This window comes from Lepidochelys olivacea, assembly GCF_965140295.1.
Source record: "Lepidochelys olivacea isolate rLepOli2 genome assembly, chromosome: 7".
NCBI lineage: Eukaryota > Metazoa > Chordata > Testudines > Cheloniidae > Lepidochelys > Lepidochelys olivacea.
This window is the reverse complement of record NC_140417.1, coordinates 28,202,849-28,215,060: the sequence shown is the minus strand read 5'-3', so window position 1 is coordinate 28,215,060 and position 12,212 is coordinate 28,202,849. Positions and strand designations below refer to the sequence as shown.

Here is a 12,212-nt window from a genome sequence, read left to right as displayed (position 1 = left end):
GGTAGTTTTCTGTGAAAACTAAACATTAACACACCTGCTCTTGTTTACTTTGGGTAGCTAATAGATAATGTTCATCATGAGGATCCTCTGGGTCACCTTGTGACCTGTGTTGCAAAGATGTCATTTTCTGCCCAACAATTCCAAAAGTTGCTGGATAAAACAGAGCCATCGGAGCCTGGGTAGTAAAAGATAAAAAAGTTTAATACAATCTTCTGTTTAAACAAATATTTTTGAAGTTCAATGTTTGTCCATTAACAGATATTCTTTTTAAAATAAAGCCTAATAATTTTTTACTGAATTTACAATTGTAAAGTGTCTCATGCCTCAGAATCAGATTACTACTTTGTTTCAAATAGCCTTTTAACAGGGAGAAGTAACTGAGTTTTCTTTAAAAAATGAAGTTGTAAACCATTAAAGAAAACCCCACGCACATTATATATATGTTAAATGGTATCAGACTGTCAACTAGTGTTCATCAGCATTACAAGTGTATTACAAAAAGTCATAGTAGTGAGAGAGAAAAAAAACGTATATATCAGCATTCATCAAGTATAGGATGCAGGACCACAGATAGGAGGCATGTCAGATACTTAATTGGTATTAGCCACAAGACAGAGAGGTAATGAGGTGGTCACCATGATGTATTAGAGATGCTCCTATCTACAGCAAATTGATTTTAACAGCTTTTAACAAAGTGCCCTTAAGTACGGGTAAAGCATACAACCTCTGTAGGGTACATCCACTAAAATGTGAGGCAGCTTAGTAAGGCATTCCATGGAGTACTGGGCAATGGGGCATATGCTGTGGGAGGGTAGTGACAGATATGCATCCTCCGTACATTTTTGCCAGAAGCTGGGTATGGGCATCAGGGGATGGATCGCTTGGTGATTACCTGTTCTGTTCATTCCCTCTGGGGCACCTGGCATTGGCCACTGTCAGAAGACAGCATGCTAGGTTAGATGGACCATTGGTCTGACCCAGTATGGCCATTCTTAAAGTGGCCTCTTAAACACGGCCTCTTAAACACCTCTTTTCTCTTGCAAGACTTAGTGTTTCCCCCTCTCGTGATGGTGGGCCTGGGGTAATCAGCCCCACTCAGCCAGGGTTTGTCATCCCCCTTCTACGCTCCCTTGATCATATTTTCAGGATAGGTCTGAGAGTCGGCCTAAGGGGTGATCCTCCACCAAACAAAAGGAAACAGTCTCCTGAACAAAAACCCCAGAGGGGTACCTTTCGCTGCCCCCCTCGCTGGGGCAAGGGATCATCTGGTTGGTTACCCTGGGGTGTCAGTCCTTCCCCTACCAGGCATTCAGGTTTGGCTGTTTCCCCTATGGGAAGGAACACAGCCTCTCACCCTGGAATAGCCTATTCCCCTGCTGCCACTGGGTGTGTGTGTATCCTCCTTTGCTCTCCCCAGAGGAGGGGTTTTTAAAGGCCTCAGACCGTGTTTAAGTGGATTCAGGTGTCCCTAATTTGACCTGAGGTAACCCATTCTCGGTTTATAGGAAAAAGGGCCTTTAACATTCTAGGGCTAATATAGCGACCTTTAAGTACCCTCTTGCAGCCATCCAGACTTTGACTTCATCACAAGGTTCTACTGTTGTGCACACACATTTTGAATTTACCTGTAGTTTTTCATCCCCTAAACGGAACTGGTATAATAAGGCTGGAGAGTCTGGATGACGAATCTGAAACTCATGGTCTTGCAATCCAGAAATATCCTATTTTTAATAGAATATGGCAAGAAGGTAATCAATTCTGTACAGTCTAAGATTCCTGTCTCAAAGCTTTTTACTTGTATTCATCAAGACAAACAAATAATGAAACTCACTTATGAATCTGAATTTTGTTTGTATTTCCTGTTTTCCAAAGCCTTTGTCCTGCAACAGGGTCTGCTAATGCAGCCTTTTCTGCATGCAGATTCCCACTGAAGTCAACATGGCTGTGCTTGGGTAGTGGAATACATGTTAGCAGATCCTGTTGTAGGACCGAGGCCTAAAATGGGAACTACGTGACTCAACAACCCAGAGGATTAACTGAACCACACGGAAGGAACTCAGCAAGAAGCTTGCTGTGGGGGGGAGACCTCAATACTGATGCAAAAATTGTATTAATAAAATTTTAACTTATTTTTAATTAGGACATTACAAACTTGTTTGCACCTTTACTGAAAATTAAGACATAGCTTCAAGTACGTCATAGCCAGGATGTTTGGAAACATAACAATGAATATGTTTAGTTAGTTATGTTACAAAATATTAAAGCTAATCAAAGACATTCCAAAAGGTTTCTGCTTCCATCTCTCAAGGACAAGCAAATATCAAAACGACAAACCATGTCAGACATGCATGTTTTAAGTACAGGCCAAAGTGTGAAAAAAGAATGTAGTGTGTGTTATCAGGGCCATAAATCTAAATTGTAAAGTGGCTATACCAACACCTTCTTTTCAAAGGAAAATCTCTGCTTGTGTTTTTGAACTCCAGGAAAAACATGTGGAGTTGGAAGTATTTTAAACTTTTGTTGATTTCTTAAATGTTGAAATGGCAAACACCTTTAGAGATGTATGTGCGCAAATATTTTGTATTTAAATGCAAGAGTTCATGTACTAACTGCCTGGTATCATGGTTATAGGAAAATGAAATGTTTTATGCACAAATATAGCAAGGTCATTTGATGCTACAACTGGATACTAACATTAGAAGCCTTTTAAGTATACTTTATACCAGAGGTCCCCAACTTGGTGCCCGTGGGTGCAATGGCACCCACCAGGGAAGTTGTGTGCGCCTGCAGGACACCATGCCACCGAAATGCCGCTGCTGAGCGCGGCCACCTGAGAACCGCCTGCCAAAATGCCGCCGAGAAGCGTTGCCATTTCTCGGTGGCATTTCAGCGGCAAGGCTTCTTTCCGTTGCCACTTCTTGGCGGCGGGGTGTTTGGTGCCCACCACAGTCTGTTGGGAATAGGAATGTGCTATTCCCACAGATAGGTTGGGGACCACTGCTTTATACTAACGGGGAATTAATTAATTAATTACTAATAATGCACAAGCAAATCCTCACCCAACTCAGGAAGACAAGATAATCATTGTTCCAAAAACTGTCATGTAGAATCAACAACTTAAGCTTAAGACTTTTTCCCCACCTGGTCTAAATGACAAAATGTCTCTTTTAAGTGCTGAAGGAGAAGGCAGTCCATTTTATTAGCTAACTGGCAATCCCTGTAAGGAAACCCAGCTCGCTGCATAAGCCAGTAAAAACACCTTGATACATCAGACCCACCATATGCAAGGCACAACCTAAAACAAAGAGAAAGTAACAGATGAACATTAGTTTATTCATCGAGCCCAGAGCTAACATTATGTATCAGCCTAAAAATGAACATGTACAATATTGTGCTCACGACTTCCACATAGTTTACATGGCACGTAGGGCCAGCTCCTGCTCTCTTTACAGGAACAAAAACTCTCCAATATGGATCATATAGTAGAACGGGATGTTCCTGTTGTGAAAGTCATAAGTATTAAACCAAAAAACAATTAACTACATTAATACAGTGTTGCCCTTATGTATATCTACTAATAAATCCTTCTTAAAAACAAGTAATGTAAGATAAATCATCTGCACCCCACCCTCATTAGTGGTTTTGAAGTAATTTTGCTCATAAAGAAAAAGTTACCGGGTGTTACGGTGTGAAACGCCATCCTCTACACAGCAAACGCTTGTCTTCTGATCCCCTACATCTACTATACACGCACTACCTAAGCCACTTCCAAAAGTAGCACAGACAGACTCCTGATGGACCACTATACCTAAAAATATGAGAGGAAGATTAAGTCTGGTTTTAAACCAAGCTCCAGACATTTAAAGTAAACTTAATTTCAGTAAGCTACAATCTTTGCCTAAGCAGTTTTCTCACCTACACTCAGATTCCAGAGACTTCAGCCCTCTTACCTGAAAGACCAAAGTTCTGTGATTTCACGAACTCTGGCCCCTTCACTCCCTCAAGTGATGGATGCTAAAATGGCTTTCTGTCCTTGCTTATATTTTCCAAAATTCAATGACCTTGCTTCAGGAGGAAAGAAGCTGTGCTGGGGACTCAGCTTGCTGTGTCCACCAGGGAGCTGTTCATTTTTGCAGTCTTTTCCTCTCATTGTGAGAGTTAAAAGGCTACCTAACCCACTTGCTAATTTGATGGCTATGTTTATCTTGTATGTAAACGTACCTTCCTTGTCCCTTCCTGAGGATCAGGCTGGTCAGACATACCTTTGTTTAAGACATACCAAATACGCATTCCTTTGTTTAAGACTGACAAGATTTATGCATTGCTTGCCAAACACATTTTAAGAACATAATTCTAGAGTGTATTTAACAACTCTTACAACCAGCATGTTACCAGTTTGCATACACCTCACATGAGGGGGGCAGGATAGCTCAGCAGTTTGAGCACTGGCCAGCTAAACCCAGGGTTGTGAGTTCAATCCTTGAGGGGGCCATGTAGGGATCTGGGACAAAAATTAGGGATTGGTCCTGCTTTGAGCAGGGGCTTGGACTAGATGACCTCCTGAGGTCCCTTCCAACTCTGATATTCTATGATTCTATGACACCTTTTAGACACAGATTATGATAACAGTGAGTTGGTATATACAGAGTATGTCAGACCTGACAAGAGTTGCTGACACAAAGTAAAAAGAAAAGGAGTACTTGTGGCACTTTAGAGACTAACCAATTTATTTGAGCATAAGCTTTCGTGACGAATACAGACTAACACGGCTGCTACTCTGAAACCTGACAAAGTAGTGAGCCACTAATGGGCCTCTTTGTCACACAGGGAAGACATTTTTCTTGCATTTTTGATTTTAATCTGATCATTTCCTTTTTAACTTTTGAGTAAGTTCTTTAAATGGATAGACAAGGTTTGATACCATGCTTCTGTGCATCCCCTTCAATGCACTTTCAACCCTCACAAATGCATTCTTCATGTTTACATCCCAGCCATACACTTTCACTTGAAGAGTACTAAACAAAGACTCCATTCAAATCCCCTTCTTCTGAACTCTGAAGGAAGAGAATTGCTCATTTTAGGCAAGTAGTTTGTAGAACAATAGGTAAGGACAAATTTTAAGGTTTCAGAGTAACAGCCGTGTTAGTCTGTATTCGCAAAAAGAAAAGGAGTACTTGTGGCACACAAGTACTCCTTTTCTTTTGACTAATTTTAAATGTAGGTCTTTTAAATAGAAGACACGGAGTTTAGTAGTTACATTCAGTAATTAGTTCATCTTAACACTGAATTAATGTTTAGGAAATGGCGCCCTCAAGTGGAGCTGATAATATTTTAACTTCTATAAATTTCCAGTATTTCATACTCATGCACCCTCATGTACACTGTGTAATCCGTCAGACTTAGCCAAACAAAAACTAAAAAGGAGGCTTTATTTTTTTTAAACTTTGTCATCAAACAGACTTAGAGGAACAGGAGGAAAGTTTAGAAGAATTGAATAAATGTCTTTCCCAGCCTCTTGTATGTTGTTACTTTTTCCTGTATGCACAGCAATGTAGACATAAGCCTTTATTGTCAAAGAACAAACATTTTTTCTTTCCACATACCATTAAACATGTAGTATTCTCCTCATTAGGGTATGCACCCCTAAGAGTAAGACCTTCCAACCAAAAACTACAGGTATGAGCTATAAAACAGCTATAAATTGAGGAAGGGACCTAATTGGCTATTTCATCTTAAAAAAAAGCAACAAATCAATTTCATTCATATACATGTATTAAGACGCTCTGTCTTTTGCAGGTTGTTTCCCTTCCACCTATTTAAATCCCTTCCTTTTATCTTATGAATTTTCTTTATCGGCTACAGAAAAGGCTAAGCAAGTTCATACTACTGGTGTCTAGCAAGGAAGAGGAAACTATTTGTTGCTGTGAGAATGCTCAACAATAAAGGATATTAAACATAAAAGGCTCACAAGGGTAGATATGCTCTAATGGCTTGCAATTAACCTCATGTTATCATTTAGTATGTAAATTATTGTAAATCTTATTTGTTTCCACTTTCTAAGCCTCTCTTTTGAGCTTTCAAATCTGTTTAAGAGCTTTAAGTGCCTAACACAGAAGTGGACTTTCTGGCTCCTGCAAGTACTGTTTGATAAGTTTAAACTTAAGCACTCTGTTCATACATCAAGTTACACTGCCAGTGCTATGGTGACTCTCTAAACAAAACACAATATGACACAAAGTCAGTCTTGGACTTTCAAAAAAAAAAAATCATTACATTACATGGAAAGTTTGTTAGCTTTATGAACTGGAAGGGAATTACATTTCCTTATTTCCTATAAAAAGAAGGGACTTTCAAACTAGGGGGAAAAAACATTGAACAGAAAACAATTCAACAGTTCAAAAATTAATGTACTTCACTCTGTAAGTATTTAAAAAAAAAATCTTCTCCTGCTTCGAGTGTAAATATTTAGGTCATCCAGATACTCCTTTTGTACGATCCATCAATGAAAAGGAGAATAACACCTTGCATTTATATAGACCCTTTTTTTCAAACCTTGAAGGATCTCAGCATTCTTTGCACGGACACTTAAACCCATCACTAAAATGCAACAGTAATAAGAAGGCAACGAGGCTTCAGACATCAGTCTGTTACCATGCAAGATACCGATGCTGCCTGGGTTACGCAAGACCCGATTTATGCAAATTTGCACTTACGGAAAAAGTTCCATAAGTGAGAAATAGGATTTTTGAGTTGCGGAAATTTTTGCGTAACGTACAGGTATACATTTCCGACTTACGCAAAATTCAAGTTATGCAAGGCTTTCCGGAATGGAACGATTGTGTAAGTTGGGGGGCGTCTGTATCCCATTTCAAGAGCTGCTTTATGATTTACTTTGTGTAAGTTGGTCGGGAGCAAGCCTCACCTGAAGTGATAAGTTTGGTCTTTTAACAAGTAAACGAAGAGCATGAGTAACTTGCCATAATGCTGGCTTACTAGTTAGCCCTGCCAAAAGAGACAAGAGTTGCAATAGTGACTGGCAAGAGGCAAGGGGTGCCAGTCTCAGAATAGAAAGTGGGTCTGGCTCAGAAATCAGATGCCTTTAAAAAAAATCTTTAAGCTATACAAATGAATATTAAATGCTCACTTATTCACTTTTACCTGAAAAGCCCATCTTCATTAGGATCATATGTACCAGTTCTTTCACATGCTGTTTATTATAGATGTCTGGTATTAGTAAAATGCATCTGTAATACTGAAGACAAAAGCAAATTACGGGCAGCTTTCAAATCAATGTAGAGTTCAGAACAATTCCTTTATATATGCTAGAATGCTAGATGCCCCATGGTACGCTACTGAAAAAATACAGATGTAAAGGCACTGAGAAGAAGCAGAACGACTGGAGAGAGCGTGGTAATGTAAAAAAACATTTATTTTCATCATTTAAAAATTCAGTTCAATGTGGTATCAAATGTCTGTATTTACAGGAGCTTAAGAAATGTTTAAAAACATTTCATGCAATAGACATGGCAGACACAAGAAAAGCTACCTGCTCAATAAGAAAAATTAAGCAGGTTTAGCCTGGGTGTGCTGTTAGTGGCCTGTGATATGCAGGTCAGGGTAGATGATCTGGTGTTTCCTTCTGGCCTTAGACTCTGATTCTAGACCTCAGTCCCTTAAAAACTCTAATCAGCCTATGAAGACAGAACAATGAAGTGAAATATTTTATGAATTTGAATGTTCAAAGACTATCCAACTTACTTTTAAAGTTTCAGTACCAAATGCTGCTCTCAGATAAGTGCACACAACTCCAAGTAAAATCCATGGGAGCAATGCATGCTGGGGGACAAAATTTACTGAAAGATTGAGAGGCAACACTGTCAGCGACAAGAGTAAGATAGGTGGCTCTTCAGTTGACACCCCCTGGAACCCTCCAGACAATGCAAGAGATGGAGCTAAAATAAGAGGCTTCAGATGTGGGTGTAGTACAAACTTACTCAGCTGAACTGAAAGTCACCACGAGCTCACCTTTAAGTCTTTCAGTGGTATTTCCAAATATTTTTGTATTACGTGCGACCAGATAACTTCAAGATCTGCTAGTACTGCAGTAAGGGAGCCGCCAGGCCCTAGGTGAAGGTTTAACTGTCCTCTTCGGATAGGCCAGTGAATATTATAACAATCTAAAGGATTAACATATAGTGCCTGAAGAGAAAAGAGAAAGAAAGGTTAATAATTAACGCTAACAATTTGTTCTGTTCATTAGCAGATACAACAGATTGCACACACAGAGTGCACAATGTGGCCCTGATCCAGGATTGGGGCCCCTGTACACTACTGCAATATTTTTAAAAGTAACTTCTTCTCAAATGGAAAGGCCTTTCCAACTACAGCAATGGGAGCATGATTGGACAATCCAATATAGAATAGGAAAAAAATGGGTAAGTAGTTAAAGATCTGAAACTAGAAATCTGAATACGAGTAACAATAAAAATAACCCCATGGAGTGGTTGGTAACAAATTTCAAGTATTAAACCAGACCAGAGAGAAAAAAAGAGTGCTTAAAGAAAACAAACACTCTGAAGCACTGAAGTAATCAATAAACAAATTATGCGGCATATGGTGCCTTGTGCTGATCCAGTCACCGATTTCTTGCCTTTTCTGCATAGTATACACAATGGGACAGTTTAATTTAGTCAATGAAGAAATGCTAATTTACACACTAGCTGAGGATTTGACCTATTGCTTTTATTAACATCTAACTAAAAAGTTTCTTGTGTTAATCATTGATGTTTTATTTGTATGAGGGAAAAACAATGGAGGAAAAGGATTCTTAAAAGAACTACAGTTTACTCTAATGAACAAATAAGCACTTTTTCCAGGTTAGGGAATTTTCATGTCATGCTAAATGACACTAAATGGTCATGTAGTCTCTTTGGGAGGATTTCCCCCCCCAGCTAGAGATTTCATCATTATCTACTGTTTGAATATTTAGGATAACTTGCCGTTTGATACATATTATATCAAATTGTGAATTTAAATATTTGCATTAAAGGACAATACCAGCACCTTGTTTCAAGGGGATAGTGAACTCCTACCTCTTCTCCTACCAGATACTCAGGATGATGGGATGTATTTGTCCATTTGTTCCCAGAGCTGTGATCTAGAATAGCCGGCCGCATCTGTCTATTGTATGATCGAGACTGTAATGTAAATTAAGTCATGCATTATTAGGAAATATTTTGCCAATCATCTTTTATGCATAAGTGGAAAAATATACTGAAGGCCCATTTTGAGAATGCACTTTCCTCTTCTGTATGGCCAAGGAACATCTGCTGCTTATTGTTGCATGAACTGCTCTTCTTTTACCCTTTAGAAGATATCAAATTGAACTACTGTATAACAGAACAATTTAACAAACTATTCTGAATGAGTTACCTGATCAGGTGACACTGGTATACGCCTTGCACCATTTGACATCTTTTTGGACCATATTGCTTGGTCCACCATTTTAAGGCCATTTTGTCTTTGCTCAGTACTTTCAGGTTTCTAAACAAAAAACAAACACATACAGCATAAAAAGCTCTCTTTCAAAATACAAGTAAAGTATACAACTCTGTATAATGAATACTAAAGCTGACAGTCAGTAAAATATGTGAGATCCCTACAGTGATTAAATGACAAGAGATGATGAGAATGCAAGTATGGTGAATGTACACTGACTTTTGGAAAACACACATTTGTTTCACGAGCCCTAACACACAACTTGAGTCAATTAGAGTCTTTCCATTAACTTTAATGGATACTGGACTGGGTCCAATTCCAGTGAGCTCGGTGACATTGTCTATTAAATGCCACAAATATAAAATGATAGGTGTAACATGTTTAAGTAATACTCTGTTCAGAAAATAAAATTTAAAAATATTTAAGATGCTAATTTGGTGAATTAATTTACATTAAAGACTCAAATTATAAACATTACTGTGTACATTTAAATTATTTAAACTAAATTTGCTTGTTCAATCATATTCTTAGAAAAGATTATACAGTGTAATGTATTAAATAAATTACAAACTTCATTTTGAATGAATATGCTGCAAATGAAGTCATCAGATTTTAACTTTATTCTACTCCAATCACCACTCCCAAAATATGAATGTAAAGTGTGATGGGAGCAAATAGGAAGATCTGTTAAAGAGCTTGTAATGTGTGCATATGATTCTTTCATTTAATGTGCTCAGAACAAGTAGAGGTGCTCAAACAGCATAAACTGTGCAATTCTGTTAACTTCAGTGGAATGGCACCTGCTTATACCAACAGTAACCTTGACCACCAGTAATAACAAGTTCACCTAAATGCCTATTAATATATTTTCTTTGTTGTTTAGTCACAATTTTTACTGAATTGTCTTTTCTTTCATTCTTTTTATATTAGTTTTAAACAACCATACTTTGGTGTTTCTTTGGAAAAGTATGTTTGAATTTAATGATATGGAAAATACGAAACCCACAATTCACAACCAAAAGTAAAATGAAAAAAATGGAAATAGTTTTAGCTGGCCTTGAATTGTTACAATTTCTAAAATTTAACATGGCACTTACATTGAGTCCATCTCTTAGGAGCCAACTATCTTTGTACACAGGCTGTCCTTGATGTTTCTGTCTTCTTGCAATGATATGGGGAGTACCAACAGGAAGTGTGTCAGTGGCTCTCCCAATTCTCAGAGTTGTTGATCCAGGATGTATCACAACAATGAAGTTGCTTTGTATTTGCTGGAAACATTGAAATACACAGTAGTATATTACATGCACGTCCATAAGTGTAGTCCACTTCTGCCTATAATTGCCTAATATCTTCTTGAGTTTACAGTCACTTCTCCCTGAGACGCCACCCTCTACAAACAAAGTGCTACTAAACGTACATTATAAAGTAGTGCCTTTTATCCCAAAGGATTTCAAAGTGCTATATATACATACAAAACCACTGAAATGCAAGTCTGGGGTGGAAACAGACAGCCAGCAGGGATACTGACAAAATGCTTCACACTAGGAAAATTTTGTCTCCGGATGCCAAAGACTGTGTAATGCAGGCAGATGCTAAACTTTTAATATCTCAAAACCACTCCACAACTGATGCTTATAACTGATGTTTGCTCCAGATTTAACCTGGATAAGTTCGGCAATGCCAACTGCACAGTTCTGAGGATGTCCCCAGCACATATTTTGAAGTACCCCATGTACCACAGAAAGAGAGAGGCCTGCCACGATCCCACAGGGGAGGGAAGTCTTTCTGAAGGGGAAAACAGTCAACTAGCGCAGCGTTCACCAGAGAGGGCAACAGGGCATCTCTTTGGATGCATAGGGCAGCCCTTTCCCTTCCCGTCTCAGGGGTCCTCCCTGCGGAGAAGGCGAGAGTGCAGCTGCCACGGGGAAGGAGGCACAAAGAGCCAGCACAAGGCGGAGCACCCGTGCGGCGGGGAAGGGGCAATGCGAGGAGGAAGGAGAGAGTTGCTCGTGCAGGAGGCGGGGGGCGCGCTGGGGGCAGCAAAGGCTCAGCAGCGAGAGCCGAGAGGAGAAAGGAACAGCCTGCCGGGGAGAGACGGAGGTGGCCAGACACCCGAGTGACGTGCAGTGTTGCAGTGACGTGCCTGAGAGAAGAAGGGGCTGGAGGGAACCCCGAGGGGAGATGGGGCGGGGGGAGGCGGCGACCTGCACCCCGAAAGAAGAGGGGGCTGGCAGACGAGGGGACCCGCGCCCCGAGGGGAGAGAGGGTTGGGGGGGAGGACCCGCGCCCCGAGGGCAGGGGGCTGGGGTGACCCGCGCTGGGGAAGTTGCCGCAGGGCGCTGGGCCGGGCGGTCTAAGCTGCCCGCCGGGGCTCACCTCCTGCAGGGACTCGGGCACGGCGGCGGGGACGATGGGCCGCTTGGCCCCGCGCTGCTCCCGCTCCTTGTCCCGCTCTTTGTCTTTCCCGTTCTCCGCTTCGCCTTTCTCGGCCTGGGTCATGGCCGCCCGCGCGGGTCCGGGTCCGGGTCCCCTCCCCGCCGGCCGCGCGACACCGAACGCGGAGACAGGCCGACCGGCAGCGCGCCCGGCGTGTCCCTGCGCCCGCTCCGGGGCCCGCGCGGCGCAGCGCTCCGCGTACGGCCCCTCCCCGCGTTCCCAGGGCAAAGTCAGGCCTGGCCCCTTGCTCCAGCCGCGGCTTAGGCCTCCCCTTCCCA

General features: G+C 41.0%; 1 protein-coding gene across 2 annotated transcripts in view; it reads right to left on the bottom strand.

Annotated features, from left to right (window-relative positions):
* Positions 1 to 12,212, bottom strand: part of ACTR8 (actin related protein 8) — a 22,974-nt gene extending 10,762 nt beyond the window's left edge. For both annotated transcript variants that reach the window (XM_084632864.1, XM_084632865.1), the window contains exons 1-10: positions 11,875 to 12,212; positions 10,596 to 10,766; positions 9,433 to 9,543; positions 9,093 to 9,197; positions 8,026 to 8,199; positions 7,159 to 7,252; positions 3,676 to 3,808; positions 3,142 to 3,295; positions 1,626 to 1,721; positions 35 to 175 (exon numbers count right to left, since the gene is read on the bottom strand). In XM_084632864.1, the coding sequence (XP_084488990.1) occupies positions 35 to 175; positions 1,626 to 1,721; positions 3,142 to 3,295; positions 3,676 to 3,808; positions 7,159 to 7,252; positions 8,026 to 8,199; positions 9,093 to 9,197; positions 9,433 to 9,543; positions 10,596 to 10,766; positions 11,875 to 11,997 (1,302 nt within the window). In that variant the 5' untranslated portion in view covers positions 11,998 to 12,212. The remainder of the gene's footprint in view (positions 1 to 34; positions 176 to 1,625; positions 1,722 to 3,141; positions 3,296 to 3,675; positions 3,809 to 7,158; positions 7,253 to 8,025; positions 8,200 to 9,092; positions 9,198 to 9,432; positions 9,544 to 10,595; positions 10,767 to 11,874) is intronic.